At 37.7% G+C, this 19,986-nt stretch overlaps 1 protein-coding gene across 1 annotated transcript; it reads right to left on the bottom strand.

Moving 5' to 3' along the window:
• Positions 1 to 3,530: 3,530 nt before the first annotated feature.
• On the bottom strand, positions 3,531 to 14,508 carry STARD4 (StAR related lipid transfer domain containing 4). The gene is made up of 6 exons (XM_039365324.1): positions 14,324 to 14,508; positions 11,751 to 11,867; positions 10,832 to 10,881; positions 9,951 to 10,077; positions 8,533 to 8,647; positions 3,531 to 7,100 (listed from the first exon to the last, which is right to left on the bottom strand). The coding sequence occupies exons 2-6, from the start codon at positions 11,853 to 11,855 to the stop codon at positions 6,874 to 6,876; spliced, it is 624 nt and encodes a 207-aa protein (XP_039221258.1). The 5' UTR covers positions 11,856 to 11,867; positions 14,324 to 14,508; the 3' UTR covers positions 3,531 to 6,873.
• Positions 14,509 to 19,986: the final 5,478 nt, after the last annotated feature.

The following is a 19,986-nucleotide window of genomic DNA, read 5'->3' as shown; positions in this document are numbered from 1 at the left end:
CTGGACACACTACGAGGCTAGTTGTTCAACCTTCCATCTGTATGCAGATTCATCGTTCCTAAAACAAATGGAGACTGGAGAGTAATCCTGCCTCCTAAACATCCTAATGCACCACAAATCTATTAGCAATGCCCATTTCGATCTCCAAATTCATGGAGACCTAACATTAACCCTAAATGGATTCGGGATTTTTACATGTATTTTACCAAAATATCTAGATAGGATGGGCTCCAAAAGTCAGAACCATTCTAAGCATAACGATACACTACAAATCTATCGCCCCCATTGGGATTTTCCCATGTATTTTACTAGGAGACGTAGTAAGGCAGACTAGAAAAGTAAGCACCCTCTTAGGCATACCAATGTGCTAGGAATCCATTGGTGAACTCCATTTCACTCTCTGAACTCAGGGAGACCTAACTGTATCCCTAAGTAGATTTGCCCCCCAACGCTCTTTTCCCATATAATTTAGTGGGAGACATAGATTAGACAGGCTTGAAAGGTCAGCAAACTCCTAAGTATACCAATGCGCCATGACTCTGTTGGTGATGTCCATTTCACTATCCAAATTCATGGCGATCTAAGTTGATTTGCTACCCAATGGCAATTTCCATATTATGCTATTTAACCAAGATATCCAACATACATCTTGCCATGTAGGGTGAGCTCGAAAGGTCAGCACTTTCCTAAGTATAACAATGTATTTTGCTCTCCAAACTTTTAACTCTAACCAAAATGGATTTGGGATTTGCCCAATTTTTCAAGAATTGACCATATTTTGTCCACAGCAAGGAAAATTCAGAAAATTCGTGTTGCCTGGTTCATGCATTCAGGAGGCCAGAAGGACAAGGTTTTTTTCAACCTAAATGTTAAAACAGATCCTGTGTCAAGATTTGGGGTTTTATTTCCTGGCTGAAAATTGTGTTGTTTACTTTTTTAAAAAAATCAACCCTATTTTGTCCACAGAGATGAAAATTTGTAAAATTTGTGATACCTGGTTCAGGGATGTAGGAGGCCTTGAGGCCAATTTTTTTTTTCAGCCTAAATGCTAAAATAGATCCTGTGTCAATCAGTAGGATTAGGAAGCCAAAGTCTTTTCCATCCTGCCTTCTATATATTACCAGGAAAAATACATGGCAAAAAGCCATTGGGGGGGGGACTCAATATTAGGGTTAGGTCTTCATGAACTTGGGGAGTCAAATGGATGTTGCCAACAGATAAATAGCACATCAGTAGAATTAGAAGGCCAGATTTGTCTGGCCTGCCCTCTGTATCTTTCCTGGTAAAATCCATGGGAAAACCCCATTGGCATACAAATCCCTTTAAGGTTATGTTTCTATGAATTTGGAGAGTGAGATGGACATCACCAATGGATTTGTTGTGCATCAGTATCCTTAGGATGTTGTTGACTTTTCAAGCTACCCTCCTTTATGTCTCCTGGTCAAATACATGAAAAAACCCCTCTGGGAGAAAATCCACTTAGGGCAGTGGTTCTCAACCTGTGGGTCGGGACCCCATTTGGGGTCGAACGACCATTTCACAGGGGTCGCCAAACAAGGCAGTCCACCATTTTTTCCCCCTTTTCCTTAGCTGTGCTACTCCCTTTTATTCTATTGGCTTTTGAAAGCCAATAGAATAAACTCTCTTGAATAGAGTCTAATTCTATTGGCTTTCAAAAGCCAATAGGAATTGTCCAGGTTGTCTCTGCCCTGCTGAGCCCCCAAAAGTCCCATTCTGCAAACGGTGCTGCACCAGTTGAGTAGTCCTCAACTTACGACCGTTTGAGTAGTCCTTGACTTACGACTGGTTGGGGGTCGCGGCATTAAAAAGGTTGAGAACCACTGACTTAGGGTTAAGTCTCCATGGATTCAGAGAGCAAAATGTAGGTTGCTACGGGGTGCATTGGGATGCTTAGGACAGTGCTGACTTTTCTAGCACCTTATCTATGTTTTCAGAGTTGAGCAGGGAACCTTCAATGTGGAGACAGAAGCAATTTTGATAGACAAAGTGTTTGAATTAGACATATTAGAAACTTGTTTTTTACATCATTAATTTACTCCTCTGGATATTGGTTTTCCGGTGACAGCAAACAATTCCAGTTCAATGCTGTTTTTTTCAGCTTGGTTTCAGATTTCAGGGAGTTAGGAAAATGATAGCAGTGCCATTAAATCCTTGCATTGCCATGTGTGACAATCATGAAACGGTCATGCACAGAGGGGATGATAACAGCAATCATAATGGATTTATATACTAGCCTGCCTGATAGGAGACTCGACAGGTGAACCAGTTTGTTCAGGCAATGTTGGGAGTCACAATGTATCTTTTCCCATCACCTACTGGAAAATATTAGCTGATTGGCTAGTGACATTAGCCTTAAACAGTGCCTCTGACACCAACAGGGGACCTAGCTGGAACTTACAGCAGTTTGCCACTCTGTGCCACCATACCTCAGCACGCATGGATGATAATGCAACAAAAATGCACATAAGTTAATACTATATGGAGGCTTCAGATCTAAGAAGCTACAATGGGAAGTGACTCAGTTGGTATCTTTCCCTATGCAATGCAACTCATGAAAATCTGATTGAAATTATAAACTCTCTTAAAATAGGCTTCCTTTGCAGTTAAAAGCATTGGCTTAAATATGAAGGTCTGAATTTCTTTTTTTTCACCAATAAGACACACATGTTTAACGTTTAACAGAAGATATATTGTGCAACAACTAGAATTAGCTGTTTCCTTGGTCTTGGTTGGGCAACATATATACATATTTAACTGAATTATATTCCCTATATATTTTCTTCCTTGTACAGTAACTCACTTCCTTCAAAACTCTGTTCTTTTTTTCAATGTATTTTGTATCAAAAATATTTTCAGGGAGCAGTGTTGCAAAAGGAAACAAGAAATACTGCAACATGAAAATATGACAGAAATATTTGTGTTCCAAGATGCAAGACTGATGGACCTGCCTGTGTTCCAGCACTAGATTAAATAGCTTTATTAGAGAGAACATGCATCCATAACTTCTACAATGAAGAAAATTAAAACTTTGTTGAAATTCTATTTCCGTCATTGTCTCTTTCATATTTTTTAATCATAACTACCAGGGGTTAAATGTCAGCCTACAATCCCAGAAAAAACAAGCATGCTACAGCAGGAAGTAGCTGCTACTAAGGCACATGTAACAAGTATATTTTATAAATAAAGTGCATGTAGAAAAGGAAACCTCTTAAAACGAATAAAGCTTTGAGATTAAAGCAGAATGAAAATTAAGAGATTAGTTGGAAAAAAGGCGACTTTCTAGACAAAACAAAACCTTAGATAAAATGCTGAAACAACAGATTAAAAGGAAAATACAATTAAAGATTGATTGCATCACATCTTTTTTTCTCATTCTCATGGAGTCATTGTCAGAATTATTAATGCTGGAGTTGATCTGTTGATGACATGAATCAATATAGGCAATTAGATATGTATATATGATTAAATAAATAAATCAATTTGTTCAGTTTTAAGAAACACAGAAAACATTTTTGATCTAAACACTTTAATACATAAATATAAGTCATCTCTAATACAGAATAGCAATGCAACACAATTTGCATTTGTTCTTACACTGTAAACATCCTTCTTACATCTATTTTTTTTTCTTTACCTTAAATGGAATTCTCACTTGAGCCAGCAAAGTGATTTCCAAACATCTATTTAAATTGACCAAAATATCAGATCAATAGTATACCAGTTAGGATTATATTCTGCCAGATTGTCATCTGAATGCTTCCTAAGCAGAGAACAAAAGAGGAAGCATGAAGAAGCACTATTTCTTAAAAACTTATAATTTTGTTTCTGAAAAAATGCTGAATGAAGCCTGTATACCATCCAGTTTAATGACATTCCTAAATCATACTGAAGAGTAATGGATTTTACTAGCTGAGTCTGGAGAGCCATCAACTCACGGGAACTTTAGCAGGTTGTTTACATTCATCTCATTTTTCTTCCAATGACAAATGACTGTACCCCTTAAGGGAAAAAAGAAAAGGTGCAGTAATAGGATGCTTTCAGAGTGATGGCTCTTAATGCCACCAATCAAAAGATAGATTGTGCAGGTAATACATCATTCCCTTGGCTAAAACAAAAGTAGTGGGAAAGCATGGGAGAATTGAAACATCTGCATACTCCTCCCTTCCTCATAAAATAGAAGCTTCTTGAAAACAAATTCCCAGGTCTAGATAATTAAAAACCATATAAAATATATGAGTATACACAGTATCAACTATGTATTCAGTCCTTTACTAAAGAAGTCATAAAAGAAAATATTTTGCTACAATTTTCTACCAGAATCTGCAGACATTCTGAGACTATTGAGGGTTGAGCAGTTTCTTTGCAATCAAACTCCTAAGCTACAACTAGCTAACAGTTGAAAGTCTAAGACAAACTTTATCATTATCAACAGACAGAAAAAGCAAAGCTAGCACCATTAAATTAGAAATCTGTTAACAGATTTTATTTCTATTATAGAGGTACTGGAGCAAATACTAGACTCTACAGTATGCACATTTTTTAAAAAGCATCTTCTAGTTGAATCTAAGATTCTGATTTTGGCTTGAACATTACAGACACAGTGGCCTGCATGCATTTAATAAGTTACTGTAATTTTGCCATCTATTCACAATTCAATTAGATTAATTTTTTAGATTTAACCTGAAAGCAATCAATTATGTATGTAACTTCAGGTAATGTTATCATTTTTACTACCAGCATGCTATTTACAACACTTTCTGAGCCTAGATACCATTTATTAGGCATTTGCTTTGCTATCAAATAATGAAATACATAATGGTTTTTTCCTGAAAAAAAATATTATATGCCAGCTACCACACAACAAACAAGCAAGGTGAATTATCTATTTAAATGACAGTTCATGGGGATGGGTCATTAATGTTCTGATTTATGTGAATATAGCCCTTATGTTCAGCTGTTCATAATAATGCAGAAGTAGATTTTTTTTTATACAAATTCACAGCTGCATGAGAAAATCTAGCACTACTTCCTGTTGCTGATGTAATTTTCCCAATGCTGTACATGTAAACCAACACTATAGAAGTGCTGCAGGTGTGGTGACTATAAATTGCAGTGCTTTCAGCTGCCATTAATAAGGAGTCTATGATTTAGAGTTAGTATTAATATTAGCAGTATCTTTTGGATTGTGCCAATAGCATCACTGATATTTTCTCATACCTGCAAAGCAAAATTAGGAATTGGAATTAATTAATTAACTCTTTCAGGCTGAGGTCTCCTATGGAGTTTCCAAACTATGCATTAAGTTCATCTGCCAAAACCCATGCTTCTGTTCTTTGAATTGGAATAAGCAACTGTGGTGAAACCTTATTGGTTTGATGTGTGATCACATCTGCAGCAGCAACATCTTAGGTAACTGATGAATTAAATCTGGATCCTTTGGAAGCCCTTTACAGATCAGGATATTTTATTCTATTCATGACTGAACAAGTAGAAGCTGAGGTAAAGCATTTATAGCAATTTTAGTCTCCCATCTATGAGCTCATTCTTTAGTATCCCCTATTTACATCCTCAGATGGTGCTAGAATAACATAAACCAAGTATATTACTCTATTTTCTCTCATTGAAAACATTGCTATCTCCCTTGCTACTATAAAGTCATGTACCATAAAAATGGATGGCCTTAGTCTTCTTATAATGTATAATTTGACTACACAGTGTGTTTCATATTCCTATCATCCATATAGCTTTCCACTGAAACGACATTAAACAAAGAAGATGATTTAAAATGTCAGGCTTTAAATCATAGAAATCATGTACAATTTTCAAATAAGCATCTTAAATGGTTAATTTTTTTTTAAAAAAAACCCTTAAAGCTTGAAAGTACAACATGCCACAATTTTGAAAGAGATGATAAAAGTCCTCAAAAATCATTCAAGTCACTCAGCTTTTGCAGCACAATACCGGATTTCATTACTTACATCGTAATTCAGTTATAGTGCCCCTCAAGGCAATGATTGGGAATACAATTTCTGTTCTCACTGTATTATAACTAGATATACACATCTGGCACCCAGATGAGATCTATGATGCATAATAGCTTTTCTAAAACAAATGTGCAACTATATGTGTTGCAGTATTCCCAATCTGGCAAGAAGAGCTCCAAAACATACCAATTCTGCTGCACTGAAATGTGTGCCATTGCACACATTGTCTGGATAACTCTAAGTACGTGAACTTAACCTAAAACCTTACTTGTGAAACTGCAGACTTCTTAAGTCCATAAAAACAGGTCTCTGTGCATTCAGAATAATGGCAGCTGCATATTCGTATTCCTATTACCTTCAGTGCACCAAGGGGAACTAGGCTTTGAGCCATGGAGGTTCAAGTGAGAGCTCTGGAACAGAAGGGCCCTAAAGTATGTTTAAAACTCCAAGAATAGCAGAAGCTTTGCAGCAGAGATGTGTAGAAGGCAATAGGAAAGAAGTTCCCCAACACAAATTACATTGGTTTTTGATTTCCTAACATGCTGTTAGGAAATATAAACCTTGAAATTAATACCCTGATAAAACACTTTCCACAACTATAAAAAGTTCTAGTTCAAGAGACTAAAGTAATTAATACAACTCAAGTCTTAAAATTAGGAAATGTGCTTCTTTTCAAACATAAACATGGATATTACTTTAGAACAATCATCTCAACTGAAATTTTAAAATAAATATATTGATCTGTGAAAATAAAACTATTGTATCTAATATGGAAAACCACAGGTCTTCATATGAAATATCTGTGTATGTGTGTGTATTAAAACAGAAAAAGATTATGAACGATACAGATAATTTGTGCTTGCACTAATTATGCCTTCAGAGCTTTCTTAAGATCAGAATAAAAATTGATCAGTGTGCCAGCCATAGCTGTGTCTACTACTGATTGTGGGAGCATCCCACGCAGGTCTGTCTGGATAAAGCCAACCAAAAGACTATGTCTTGGATTGTCCGTGAGTGGAAAGCAGAACCAGCCACAAGGATGGTTAAACCCTCGAACAAAACTTGGCCTTACTTCACCGTAATCCAGGCTAATACCTATTTTAACGAAAACATAACAGCAATTATATGAGGATCTAGAGGAACACATTTTTAAAATGGCTTTTTAACTGAATTAACAAAATTTTGGAAAACACATAATATAAAGCAGACAAAATAAGCATAAAATAAAGGGACATGAAAAGATTATCTTAGGCACATGTGCACTCACATAAACATAATTTCAGAGAGAGATGCAACTATTTTATATGTCAAAGTTCAGTATTTCTGTTCCAAATTATTTTGTACAGATGAGAGTAAAATTTTAAAGAAATTGACTATCCAAACCGCAGACCTGAACTATTACCTTATTCACCAGGAGAATCTTTATTCAACCAGGTAAAATAAGGAAATCAGCATGTGGAGAAACCTAAAGCCTAAAGCAGTGGTGGCAAACCTATGGCCTGGGTGCCAGAGGCGGCACTTGGAGCTCTCTCTGTGAGCATACATGCTGTTGCCCCATCTTCGCCTCCCCCCCCGTGACCCCCTCCTCTCCAGCATCCCTCCTAAAGGAGAGTTGCCCCTGAGTGTGGCCCACGTGGAGCAGCGCAGCCAAGGACATGGCAGCCAGGCAGCGTAGACAAGACTCTGCTCTCACACCCCATTGTGCACAGTTGATGCTGCAGGGCGCGGGCAGAGGGCGTGACTGCTATAGCGCTGCTGGGCTGCCTGGGCAATCTGCGGCAGGCCCTGGAGGCGGTGAGTGGCCGTGCAGGCAGGCGGGGCAGGGGATGGGGGGCAGAGCTGGGGCGCAGCAGGGGATGAAGTGGGGGCGGGGCCAGTTTTTGGGCACTCGGTCTCTAAAAGGTTTGCCATCACTGGCTTAAAGTTATTGACAGCATTGTGCTGATTATTTCCTGATACTGTATTTCAGTTTTATTTTCTCCTGATTAGCATAATCAAGAATAAAATAGTTTTTAAAAATGTCAAGCTACTCCTGCTTTGTGAGCTTTGACTTAAAATGACTGCTTTCCCCCCCCCAGTGAATTAACCATTATAATACTCAAGGATTTTCTCCATATTTCTACACATCATTTGTCACAAATGTACTAAATTTATCTTTCAGACAGAAGAAAAGAGGTTTAATTGAGCAGGTATTTTTTGGCATCAATAATTATTTTTACACAAGTAATATGCATTCTAAAAAGTTAGCACAGTAACAGCAACTGCAATTTCAGATTCTGCTGTAAATCTGAAGGGAATCATGTATATATGGGATATGTCTAGCTCCAATTGTATGCAAATGGATCTTGACCTTGGAACAATTGTTTAATCCTGTTCATTTGAAGAAATCCTAATCTAAGACATCACTCTTTAAAATAAGATACTCTATACTTAAACAACCCAAAGCAAAATTGTGGGGATTTCAGTAATTTTAGATTACTCTTACAAAGCTGGATTAGAAGATAAAAGATTATCAATGAGAATTTACCACATGACAGCAGTCCATCTTCACAACTGGTTGTGTAGGAGAAATCAATGAACTCCCTTGGTGCAATGATGTTCAATATTTGACCAGCTGTAGTATAACGCATTACACAGCAATTCTGCAAAGTGATCATAAAATGGCAGTTTACGGGCGATTCATTTTTATTAAGCATTATTTGCAGCCTTATTAAAAGTCCTCAAGATTGTGGTAGGGTTGATGTACTGCACTGACATGTAATGGGTTTCCTGGCGTAGGGTACTGAATGAACCAAACTAATTGCAATTTATACAAATCATAGCTAAGCAAATTTGTTCAGCATAATGCTTGAATCCAGCCTGTTTGTGCATGCAGTCTGTTTTTGAAAATGCTACATGTATACAGATGGCCCTTGGTTAATAATCACTTGTCCAGCAACTGTTTGAACTTATGACAGGGCTGAACAAATGGTCCTTACAATTGGTCCTTGAAGTTCTGGCTGTTGAAGCACCCCAGCAGTCATGTGATCACAATCTGGGTGCTCAACAACTAGCCCAGATTTCCAACTGTTGCACATGATCATGCAACCTTCACAATCTTCCCTGCCAGCTTTCCACAAGCCAAATCACTGGGGAAGCCGGCAGGAAGTCAGAAGTCATGATCATGTGAGATTCTCGCTTAACAACCTATGATGATTCACTTAACTGGGGACGACCATCATTAATTGGTACAGCCATGTGACATTGCACTTTATGACTGCATCACTTAATGATGGAAATTCCACTCCCAATTACTGTCAGTACGCAAGAACTACCTGTATTAATATTGTTCTAAGGCAGAGGTCCCCAACCTTTTGGGCACCAGGGACCGGTTACGTGGAGTTTTTTCCGTGGACCAGAGGGGGCGTGGTTTTGTGTGCTGCCTGCATCCTGCAGATGGGGCTCTGCTTGTTTGTGTAGCCTGGTTGCTGGCATGCCGCGGCCTGGTACCAGTCCACAGAGTGGGGGTTGGGGACCCCTATTCTAAGGCCAAGAAAATATTTTCAGAATCATGAAAATTATATTCAGCCAGCATTAAGTGCTGTACAGGAAAAAGTAGTTTGGGAGAAAAGGCTATACCTGCCTTTTCCTTGGTAGAGATCTAAATTAGAGTGCTCTGCAACTATGACTTTTGAAACAATTAATATCATGCCTTCTTCATTTCTTCAGATGTGCTCCAAGAAAGTATTTTAGACAGGGATGGGCAGATTTCAGATGTGTTAGCTCTATTGAGGTCAACTCAGGAATAAGTAAGAATGCCACTTATAGCATATACACAAATTAATTTCTTATTGGTTGTTAAATATAATGTATCTTACATTTGCTAATCAGAACCCTGGCAGCTATTATCTATAAATGAAAACCCTAAACATGCTAAGTACATGAAATATGGCCCATACACGTTACCTCTTCATACTTTTCAACAATATCCATTGTGGTCATCAGACTATCCCAGCTGATCCGATAAGGTCCAGGACGTATGTGATCTATTATTCTATTGGTAACATCTTCCACAATACCTTGTGTTTTATAGCTAAAGATAGATTTAATAGAAGAGGGTTTAAAACTGTTAAAGCTTATAATTAGGATATTTCTAGTAGTCTTTAGAAGTAGTTGAAAAACCAATAAACCTCTGTAATAAGTATCTAACTCTTCAAAGTGTTTATGCATAAATCCCATTTGAAAGGGTGCAGTTACACTTAAAAAATTACTGGTTCCTAAGGATTGGATTATAATACTATGTCTTGTATTGCACTTACCAGTAAAACCAATCTGGAGATGTTTTTACCCTTCAGTTGTACAAAAATAATGAAGTTTACATGCTTCAAACATGGCTAATTGATGAGTTTGAGATTAGGATCCAATGTTGTAGTTATGATACCCAAACAGATAATAGTAAGGAGCTATAGAGATAACCTTAGAGAAAGCATCCAAAAGGCAGACAACAAGTAGAGGAAGCATGTGTTAAGCTCCAAGAGCAAAAAAAAGTCTTAGAAAAACAATGGGACAGCTTCCCCTGAATAAGAGGGAGGGAAAAGAAAATACAGGCTGATTTGCATGATTCTGTTACTACACACTACTTCAGTTTAATTCTCATCTTCCTAAGGAGAGTTTTGTGATGTGGTATACATCATAATTCTGATAATAATGTACTGGTGGCTGCCCAATTTCCATTTTTGCCCTAATATGGCAAGATCTCATTATTTATTTTGATTAAGACAGCACCCACACACACATGCACATGTAGTTTAATCTTGTACAAATGTTTTAAGTAAAGTTCAACTTACAGATACCCACTGAATTCTTCTGATGGCTTACGCCAAACAGTAATATCTTTCTGCAGAAAAAGAAATGAAGGATTATACTATTGATACATTATTAAAACATTCAGTCACTCATATCTAAGAATGTGGAATATAATTAAGATGTTTAAAAAGTGTATTTCAGACTATAGAGACCTTAGAAGGAACTTTTCACATACAGGCAAACCTTAAAAACTTCCTGGATACAGAAACATTATTATAAAAAATAACAGAGAATACATATGATAATTACTATTCTGCATATCCATCTTCATTCATTGATATCCATGCACTATCCATAAATTGTTATATTTATAGATATTAGTTAAAAGTGCATTCATGAAATAATATCTTTAAACTGATCCAGCTTAAAAACTACATACATTTTAAACATTTTAAGACAGTGGTTCTCAACCTTTTTATACGGCGACCCCAGTCCTAAGGCCGCGCCGCGCATGCGCGGTGCCGCCCCCATGCACGGTGCAGCCCCCATGTGTGGCACGCATGCGTGGCGCCGCCCCCATGCGCGGCGGCGCCCCCTGAGGGAAAAAAATGGCGGATCGCATTGTTTGGCAACCCCCGTAAAATGGTCGTTCGACCCCAAATGGGGTCACGACCCAAAGGTTGAGAACCGCTGTTTTAAGACCACTGTAGACAGGGAACGTTAATAGCACTTACATGAAAACAATATAACCTATAACTTATCACTATCAAATAGTAGCAACACATCTCTTCCAAAGATTTAGTTGGTTGTTTCTAGTTTTTTGGAAACTTAAGACTCACCATATTGTGTTCTATTTTTCTAAAACTAGCACACCAAATATGTCAACCAACACAATTTGATATAATATATATGTGTACACTGGTGTCTTACCAAAATTAGAAAACCTGCTCAATAACTTACTGTTTTCCTAGTAACTCTCCATTCATTGTCCTCAATGTTATGATACTGAATCATTGTATTTTTTAGCCTTGTAGCCAAAGAATCTATATCAGAGATATCTTTCATTCTTTTTGTAACCTACAAGGGGAAAAACAATTTTAAAAATAAAATGACCTGAGGTTGATTTTTTTTTCTGTTTGGCATTAACAGCAAGATAAATCAATTTGTCTCCAAACTGTAAAAAAATATGATTATCCCAAGATTTATTTTAATTAATTATTAAAAATTAATTATTAAAAATTAATTATTCTTATCCTTCCTATAGTTGAATGTCAGATTTCTGTAACTATTTAAAAATAAAAATCAGATAAGCTATTTTTAGTATTTTTCTTACCTTCAAATCATTATTACTAGGATTTTCGAAGCCAATTATTGTACAATTAAAGCAGAAAGTATTATATTTCATATGTAATAAAGGGCTAACAATACTTTGATGAATTATGTATTTATTTAATATTTATTGTTGATTGATTTTGCCTTCCAATCAACTCTTGGTGACTGCCTGAACAAGTCCCTGCACATTATTTCTTGGCACAATGTCAGAAGTGGTTTTGAAGGTGTTATTGCCTCCTTCCTAGGGCTAAGAGAGAATGACTGTCCCAAAATCACCCAGCTGGTTTTATGCCTAAGGTGGAAATAGAACTCACGGTTTCCTGGTTTCTACTTAGATGCCCTAACAACTACCCCAAATTGGCTTTCCGTCTTACTTTTAGGATATAGAAATTTTAAGTTTACTGGTAACTTTTTATATTTTTAACTTAAAATATTTTTCTCAAAATGTCATAGTCTGTAAGCACTGTGCCTGTTATGCCTGATGGATAATATATGGGGGTACAGCGCTTTCTCATGTGTGACTCCCAGACTATGAAATATGCTCCTAGGTGGCTTGCTTTTAGCCCCCACTCTTTTTGCCTTTGCAAAACAGCTAAAGTATACTTATAATGTTGAAAATGTTAGCATGGGTCTTTAAATTATACATTTTAATTTTTGTTTTGTATGTTGTATTTTTGTTGTTCATGCGGGAAGTCAGCCCCTCAGAGAAGGAAATATTAAAAAGGGCAGAAAAATATATTTCCTCCAAGGATCTTAAAGAAGCAGGAAAGCATGCCCAGTTTTCTTAATAGCCCCAGGTCTCCCTTCCCCAAGCAGAAACCAGTTCTATAGAGATGCAGATGTAAATCCAGGGAGCTAGGAGATTAAGAAGACAAAGACCTAAAATCTGCATACCCCACCTAGGACAGGGCATGGTAGGACAGTGATGGCAAACCTTTTAGAGACCTAGTGCCCAAACTGCAACCCAAAACCCATTTAGGTATCGTCGGGTGCCAGGTGGGCATGGCCCCATTGGGTGGGCGTGGCTGTGGTGGTAACGGCAGACTGGGTAGGACTAAAAAGTTCAATCAATCAATTCCAACTTTGTGAGATCTTTTTTTTCCCGCGAGAAGTTGAAATTGATTCTTTTTTTTTTTTTTTTGCACACAGCGGCGGAGGTCTAAAGCGAAAAGGTTTTATAAAACCCACCTGAAGGGCTAGGACTAGGGCAACAGCGCGTGTGTCCACAGAGACGGCTCTGCATGCCACCTGTGGCACACGTGCCATAGGTTCGCCACCACAGTGGTAGGATTAACTCACAAAGGCCAAAGGGCACACCCAAACTCCAGTCAGAATACATGACACAGGAAATAGCCTCAAAACAGGAACAGGAAATAACTTCAAACAAAGGGCTCCAGAGAGTATAAAAATCCACTTCCTACATGTGCTCAGCCCTTTTTTTTTTCCACTTCTCTTGCTGCCAGAACCATTTTCTTGTTTGGCTCTTCTCTCCAATAAACTACAACCTTCTTCCCAAAGTAGTTGCCATGTTTATTCCCAGCTTGGATGAACCAGGATGAAGACTTTTCTTCCAACATTCATTTATAGACCATTCATTTTAATCAAAAATCAGGATACAAGTCAAAAGCTAAGTACTCTTTCAAATAATTCCATTAAATTAAAACAACTCTTCCCACATTCCCAACTAACCTGTCTCACTCCCCACCCCCAGTGATCTCAATTTAAATTGTACAACAGTTTAGTCCTTTTCTGTACTTCATATAATGAGATGCAAGCTCAGGATTATGTTTTTTGCCTGCTTGAGTAGAGAGTTGGACTAGAAGACCTTCCAACTCTGTTATTTTGTTGTTATTCTATAAATGTGGTGGTCAGAAAAAGTGCTATCAGATTCCACCCGTAGCCTAACAGATCTCTTCCAATAGGGAAAGGGGATGTCATCGTTTTGCCTTCATTGTGGTCCAATGCCCCCTGGCTTTAAGCCTAATTATCCTAAAATTTGCACGGGTTAAAAACGGCAATGGTTAATCAGGTATCCTACCCGTCGGCGCAATTATACGGTCTGATGTGTATCTAAATGCGGTGAGAAAGGCTCCGCAGGTGATGTAACGCTCACGTATCGAAATCTCCCGAGGACAGTGAGGTCGGTGCCTCAAGCAAAGAGCACCGTTCTCTGATGTTATCTGCAATCTCTTTCTACTTACCGGGGTGAAGCAGGGAATGTTAACTTGTCAAAGCTTCGACTCTTAACGAGGGAGTCTTCCTCAAGGCAGCGAATGAGACCCTTCCAGTCACGAACGGCTCCCCGAAACTAAGACGCTTCCCTCGCCTAGTTTCTGATCTCCTCACCCGGTCGAGCGGCTCATTCATGTAGCCAATCAGAACCCAGCTGGCACTTCCCTCGCAACCAATAGCAGAAAGTCTATCTACCTGCCCTCTCTTTGTTTTGATTCTACTTGTCGTTTGGTACAGGCGACCTGCGTTCATTGGCTGTTCATTGGGAGACGGCGGAATCGCGCGTGGTAACTGGCCAATAAGAAGATGGACTGACAGAGGGCGAAAAGAAAAGAGCTGTAAACCATTACGTTGCTGTTCAGGGAGGAGATTCCTTTGCTGTTTGGCCAAGATGAGGCAGGTGTTTTGGTGTCACTTTGGTGTCACAGTTGTGTGGTGACTAAATCAGAACACACACACACACAGTTATACACAGACGTGTGTGTGTGTGTGTGGACCCAGGTCATGAAAAATTAAAACAAAATTATTAACTTTGGAAAGTTAAGAAAAAATTGAAGTTGCCCCAGTATTGGGGGACAAACATGGGCAGAAGTTAGTGAAGTTCCAATTCCCACCATCCTTATTGGCCATAATCCCTGCCTTTGAGGGATACTCTCATATGATCTGACCAACCCATTATTTGCTGACTGATTTCCAATGTTTCTGTATTTTGGAAGTGTTGTAACTTAGAGTAAGTTTGGTGTAGTGCTGAAGACATCAAGTCATGAGTTCTAGTCTCACCTTAGCCATAAAGCCAGCTGGGCGACCTTGGGCCAGTCACTTTGCCTCAGCCTTAGAAAGAAGCAATGGCAAATCACATTTGAAAAACCTGGCCAAGAAAACTGTGGGAACTTGTCCAGGCAATCTCTAAGAATCAGACATGATGAACAGAAGGGAGGGAAATGTAATTGGGGAAGGAAGGAAAGCAATTCATGCTACTGCCTGTTCAGGCCCCTTCAAAATATTTTTTCACAGAATTGGATATGTCTAGTTTAGTGAAAAGACGAACTAGGGGTGATATGATAGCAGTGTTCCAATATTTGAGGGGCTGACACAAAGAAAAGGGGGTCAGCTTATTGTCCAAAGTACCAGAAGGCTTATTTCATTTAAAACACATGTACAGAATTATTACCCCCCCCCCCATAGTCCTGCTATGTTGCTTTGTCGTGGCTGTGATGGAAGATGTTTCTGAGAAAGTTGAGTACAGAATGTCAGGAGTTTATGCTAGGAATATATATTCTGAGGGTCATCCTAGAAGGGAGGATCATCCCAGTTGCCCATTCAAAGCAAGCAGGCACCTGTATTGGGCAACAGTAATATAGGCAGATAGTTGAGGTAAAGATTACTATAGGGACATGGCAAAGGCATCATTTCACATTGTGTAGGAAAAGGCAGTGGTAAACCATTTCTGTATTTTATCAAGAAAGCCACATGGATAGAAAATATAAAATGAAAGATAGTATAGTGGGGGTGATGGCTCTCAGGTGTGACAGTACTCAACATGTTACTGAAGAAAAGCTGAGGATCTTTAGAGTACTAATTGTGTTTACATGATGGCTACATTAAAGTGTTAGGGACATATAGTTGTTGATTTTATACCATGCAGGAAAAGAAAATCTACAGCTGCAAAGAAAAAATTATATAGGGAACATGGAACATAAAAAGTATGAACAAGGAAAAGGTCAGCATAGCAAAGATGAAATTAATTGATGATACATTGACATTTTAGGCCTCAGTGAATTTAGATGGTCTGAATAAACGAATGTCATACTTTATTACTCAGGAAACAAACAAAAAAGAAAGTGTTGCTTTTATATCAGGACGGATATAGCAAGAGTAGTGCTTGGCTATAAAGGACCAACTATTATCAATTACAGTGTATGGAGAAGCCTTTAATGTGACAATTATCCACATTTATCCTCCATTCACTAATGCAAAAGAAGAGGAGGTTGATGAGCTTATAGTCACATTCAATTTGAAACTGACAGAACATAAAAGTAGAATATACTGCGTTGATTAGAGACTGCAATGCTAAAGCTGAAATATAAGGTAGAAAATATACAGTAGTTGGTCTTGCAGTCTAGGAAACTGAAATGAAGCAGAACAATTTACTAATTTATGTCAGTCCAGTTATTTCTTTATTGTTAATACAAACTTCCAACAACAAAATAGTGCCTGCATATGGATATCACCAATGGCATTCAGAGAAAGCAGATTGGTTGTATTATTATTATACGGAGGTGAAAAGCTCAATTATAAGAAGGATGTGGACTAGGGGCTGACTGTAGAATCAATCATGACCTCTTCATTTGTAAGTTTCAAGTTAAACTGTAGTGGAAGAAGAAAGCCTTCAACCAATTTCCCAATAGGACCTTAAGCATATACCCACTCTTCCCAGGAACATCAGGAATTGAACCAGAGAAACTGTGGAATAAAATCAGATAAGATGATCACAATGAATGTGAAAAGAAACTGCCAAAGACCAGCAAACAAAAGAAAGCAAACTGACAGACAAACAGTGGAAATTGACAGAAAGAAATGAAAAGACAAAGCCAAGAACTGCAAATATCTCAGAAAGGAACTTTAAAAGACTTGTTCAGAGATCTGTTGGAAGAGACAAGAAGCACTTTATAATTTAAAGACATGGAAGATGGAAATAGATATGAAAAAACAAGGAAACTTTTCTGAAAGATCTCCAAATTCAGAAGAAGGTTTCAATCTCAAATTGATACGATGAAGAGTGTCAAAGGACAGATAGTAACTGATTCTAGAACAGTGGTTCTCAACCTGTGGGTCGGGACCCCATTTGGGGTCGAACGACCATTTCACAGGGGTCGCCAAACAAAGCTGTCCGCCATTTTTTCCCCCTTTTCTTTGGCCACGCCCCTGGCACCCGATGATGTATAAGTGGTTGGGGGTCACCACAACATGGGGAACTGTATTATGGGGTCTCAGCATTAGAAAGGTTGAGAACCACTGTTCTAGAAGATCAAACAAAGATGGAAGTCTGTATAACAGAGATACCAGCATCCAGGATACCTTAGAAGAGTTTCTCTACTTACAAGAATCTAGTATTCGAACATGAATTAAGATGAGACTCAGTCAAGTTAGAGGGCTGCAGAAATTGATAGAATATTTGCAGAATTATGGCAGTAATAGAAGAAGATCTGTAAATATTCTAACAAGCTCTTCCAGCAAATCTGAACAGTGACAGAATGGCAATAGTTTGGAAGAGATCGGTCTATATTAATATCAAAAAGATGGAGACTTAACAGAGTGTATAAACTATTGTACAATATTCTTAATATCCCATGCTAACAAAATAAGGCTTAGGATCATCAAATGTAGATTAGAGTTCTACTTGAAAAGGGAGATGCTAGATGTTCAAGTTGAGTTTCAAAAGTCTGAGAAATAAGAAACATAATTGCTGATGTACATGGACAATTAAGAAAACCAAAGAATAGCAAAAAGCTATCAATATGTACTTCATTAAATATAGAAGGACCTTCAATTGTGTTGATTATGTCAAGCTGTAGCGTGTGCTTAGAAAAATGTGAATTCCAAAGCATCTCATTGTCCTCCTGAGAAACCTATATACAGATCAAAAAGCCACAGTCCGATCAGAGATAGTGAATGGGTGTAGGTTGGCAAAGGAGTGAGGTAAGGCAAATAGTCTCTCCTTATTTATTCAGCCTATATACAGAATATATATTGAAGGACATTGGATCAGAAGAAGATAAGCATAATTTTAAAATTGGAGGAATAAATATCAGTAACCTGAGTAATGTTGCTATACTACCTAGAATATACAAATAATCTGCAAGCTCTAGTAATGAAAGTAGAAAAGTATGGTGAAAAAATGAGATTGGGATTAAACATAAAAATGACCAAAAAATGACAACCGGTAACAGCAGCTGCCTTGAAACTGAAAACAAAACTATTGAGGGGATGAAGTGCTTCTGCCTTTTGGTATCACCTATAACCAGTAAAGAATCCAGCAGTCAAGAAATATGCCAAAATATGCAGAAGATATTAGATGTTGGGATGTGTCTGTACCTTCAAAAATAAGAATTATGCAAGCAGTGATTGTGAAGAAAAAGGAGTGAAAGAGCACAGATGCTTTTGAATTTGATGTTGGAGAACCAACACCAAATCTCTGAGAATATCATGGATAGTCGAAAAAACAAACAAATCACCAAACAAATCAGCCTAGAGTTCTCACTAGAGGCATAAATAACCAGGCTCAAATTATTCTAGTTCAGTTACATTATGCAAAGACCTATTTTTCTAGGAAATCTGTAATGTTGGGAAAGGTGGAAGGAAAGACAAGAGGATGATCAGCAGCATGGTACTTAATTACAACCACAATGTGTATACCACTAGTGGACAGATGATTCTAAAGAAAATCTACGTGCTCACTAAGAATCAACACCAACTTGATGGCACATCATTAATCATTCACAGAATGTGTTTTGGTTATACTGTATTGCATCTCTTTCAGTTGTGTTAATAAGAGCTACTTATAAAAACAAACATCTGCTTCTAGCTAAATTTACTTGGAAGCAAGTTGTAATGGATTTGGAAAGTTTCAATTCAAAATTACACAGCATTTAAGCTCAGGGCAGCTTACAATCAGCTCCTCTAATTTTATCCCCACAATAACCTTCTGTATAAGTTGGGTTGAAATGCATCATCTGGCTGAGAGTTACCAAGAGAGTTTCCATTGCTGAAGATGAATTTAAGGCCGAGTCTCATCTAGTTTAACACTTTCACTACTACATAATTTCTATTTTTTTTTTAAAAAAATGTGTGATATATCTCATCATAGTAGAAAAAAATAGTACCCATTTGATGTCATTCTGCTGTCCAGTGCTGCCAATTGAAGTGCTATATTCATATGTGAAAGAGCTGTTTTTAGAGCAGAAAGATATTTCAAGCCAAAAATCACTAATGAATTTGGTCCAGCAACACAAGTCGCCTTTCTGTTTCAGCTAGAAAGATCTACCTGTTTAGAAGTACTTTGGCCAAATTATTGTTGACTTTCCTTAATAGCTAACTTATGCACACTCCAATCTAGCAGTCTAGTTATTGAATGTAATATAGTGACTGAGAAACCTTATCTTTTGAAGGAATGTTTATTAAAACACTGCCTGAGGAAGATTACAATTGTGAGCATTCTACTACTTGCCAAAGCAAGCCTTATTAATTTCTGGTCCTCACCCATGAATACCATGCATTAAGAGTCAGACTAATAGTTAAACACAACGTTACTATTTCTGCTTTGTGAATAATTTTGAGAGTGCTAATTTATACAGATGTATTTTGAAAAGCTTGTTAAATGGCTGTTCAGACAAAAATACTTACTTTTCTGTAAATTCTACATTTTGTAGGCTATCCATCATTCTTGTTTCATAATTGCTTTAAAATTGTTTTCTCCAATTTTCTCAAAATGCATTAGACTGGCTGGGAGAATGGGGCTTCCAATCCAAGAGATCTGGAGGGCATTAGACTCAACAAAGCTGTTTTAAAATATGTTGATAATATTGCTTGTCTCGTTAGCCAAATTTGGTGAATTATTTAACAGATCTATTTG

The sequence above is a fragment of the Crotalus tigris genome, unplaced genomic scaffold (genome assembly GCF_016545835.1).
Source record: "Crotalus tigris isolate CLP2741 ecotype Arizona unplaced genomic scaffold, ASM1654583v1 scf7180000020032.448945, whole genome shotgun sequence".
In the NCBI taxonomy this organism is placed as follows: Eukaryota; Metazoa; Chordata; class Lepidosauria; order Squamata; family Viperidae; genus Crotalus; species Crotalus tigris.
This window is presented reverse-complemented; position numbering and strand designations above follow the sequence as displayed.

Bases quoted from the DNA above. Each gene is read 5' to 3' on its own strand.
- STARD4 (XM_039365324.1), bottom strand. From the start codon at position 11,855: ATGAAAGATATCTCTGATATAGATTCTTTGGCTACAAGGCTAAAAAAT. The intron at 10,882-11,750 runs GTAAGTTATTGA...CTTTTTCTGCAG, and splicing joins GGAGAGTTACTAGGAAAACA to AAAGATATTACTGTTTGGCG. The intron at 10,078-10,831 runs GTAAGTTGAACT...ATCTATCTTTAG, and splicing joins GAAGAATTCAGTGGGTATCT to CTATAAAACACAAGGTATTG.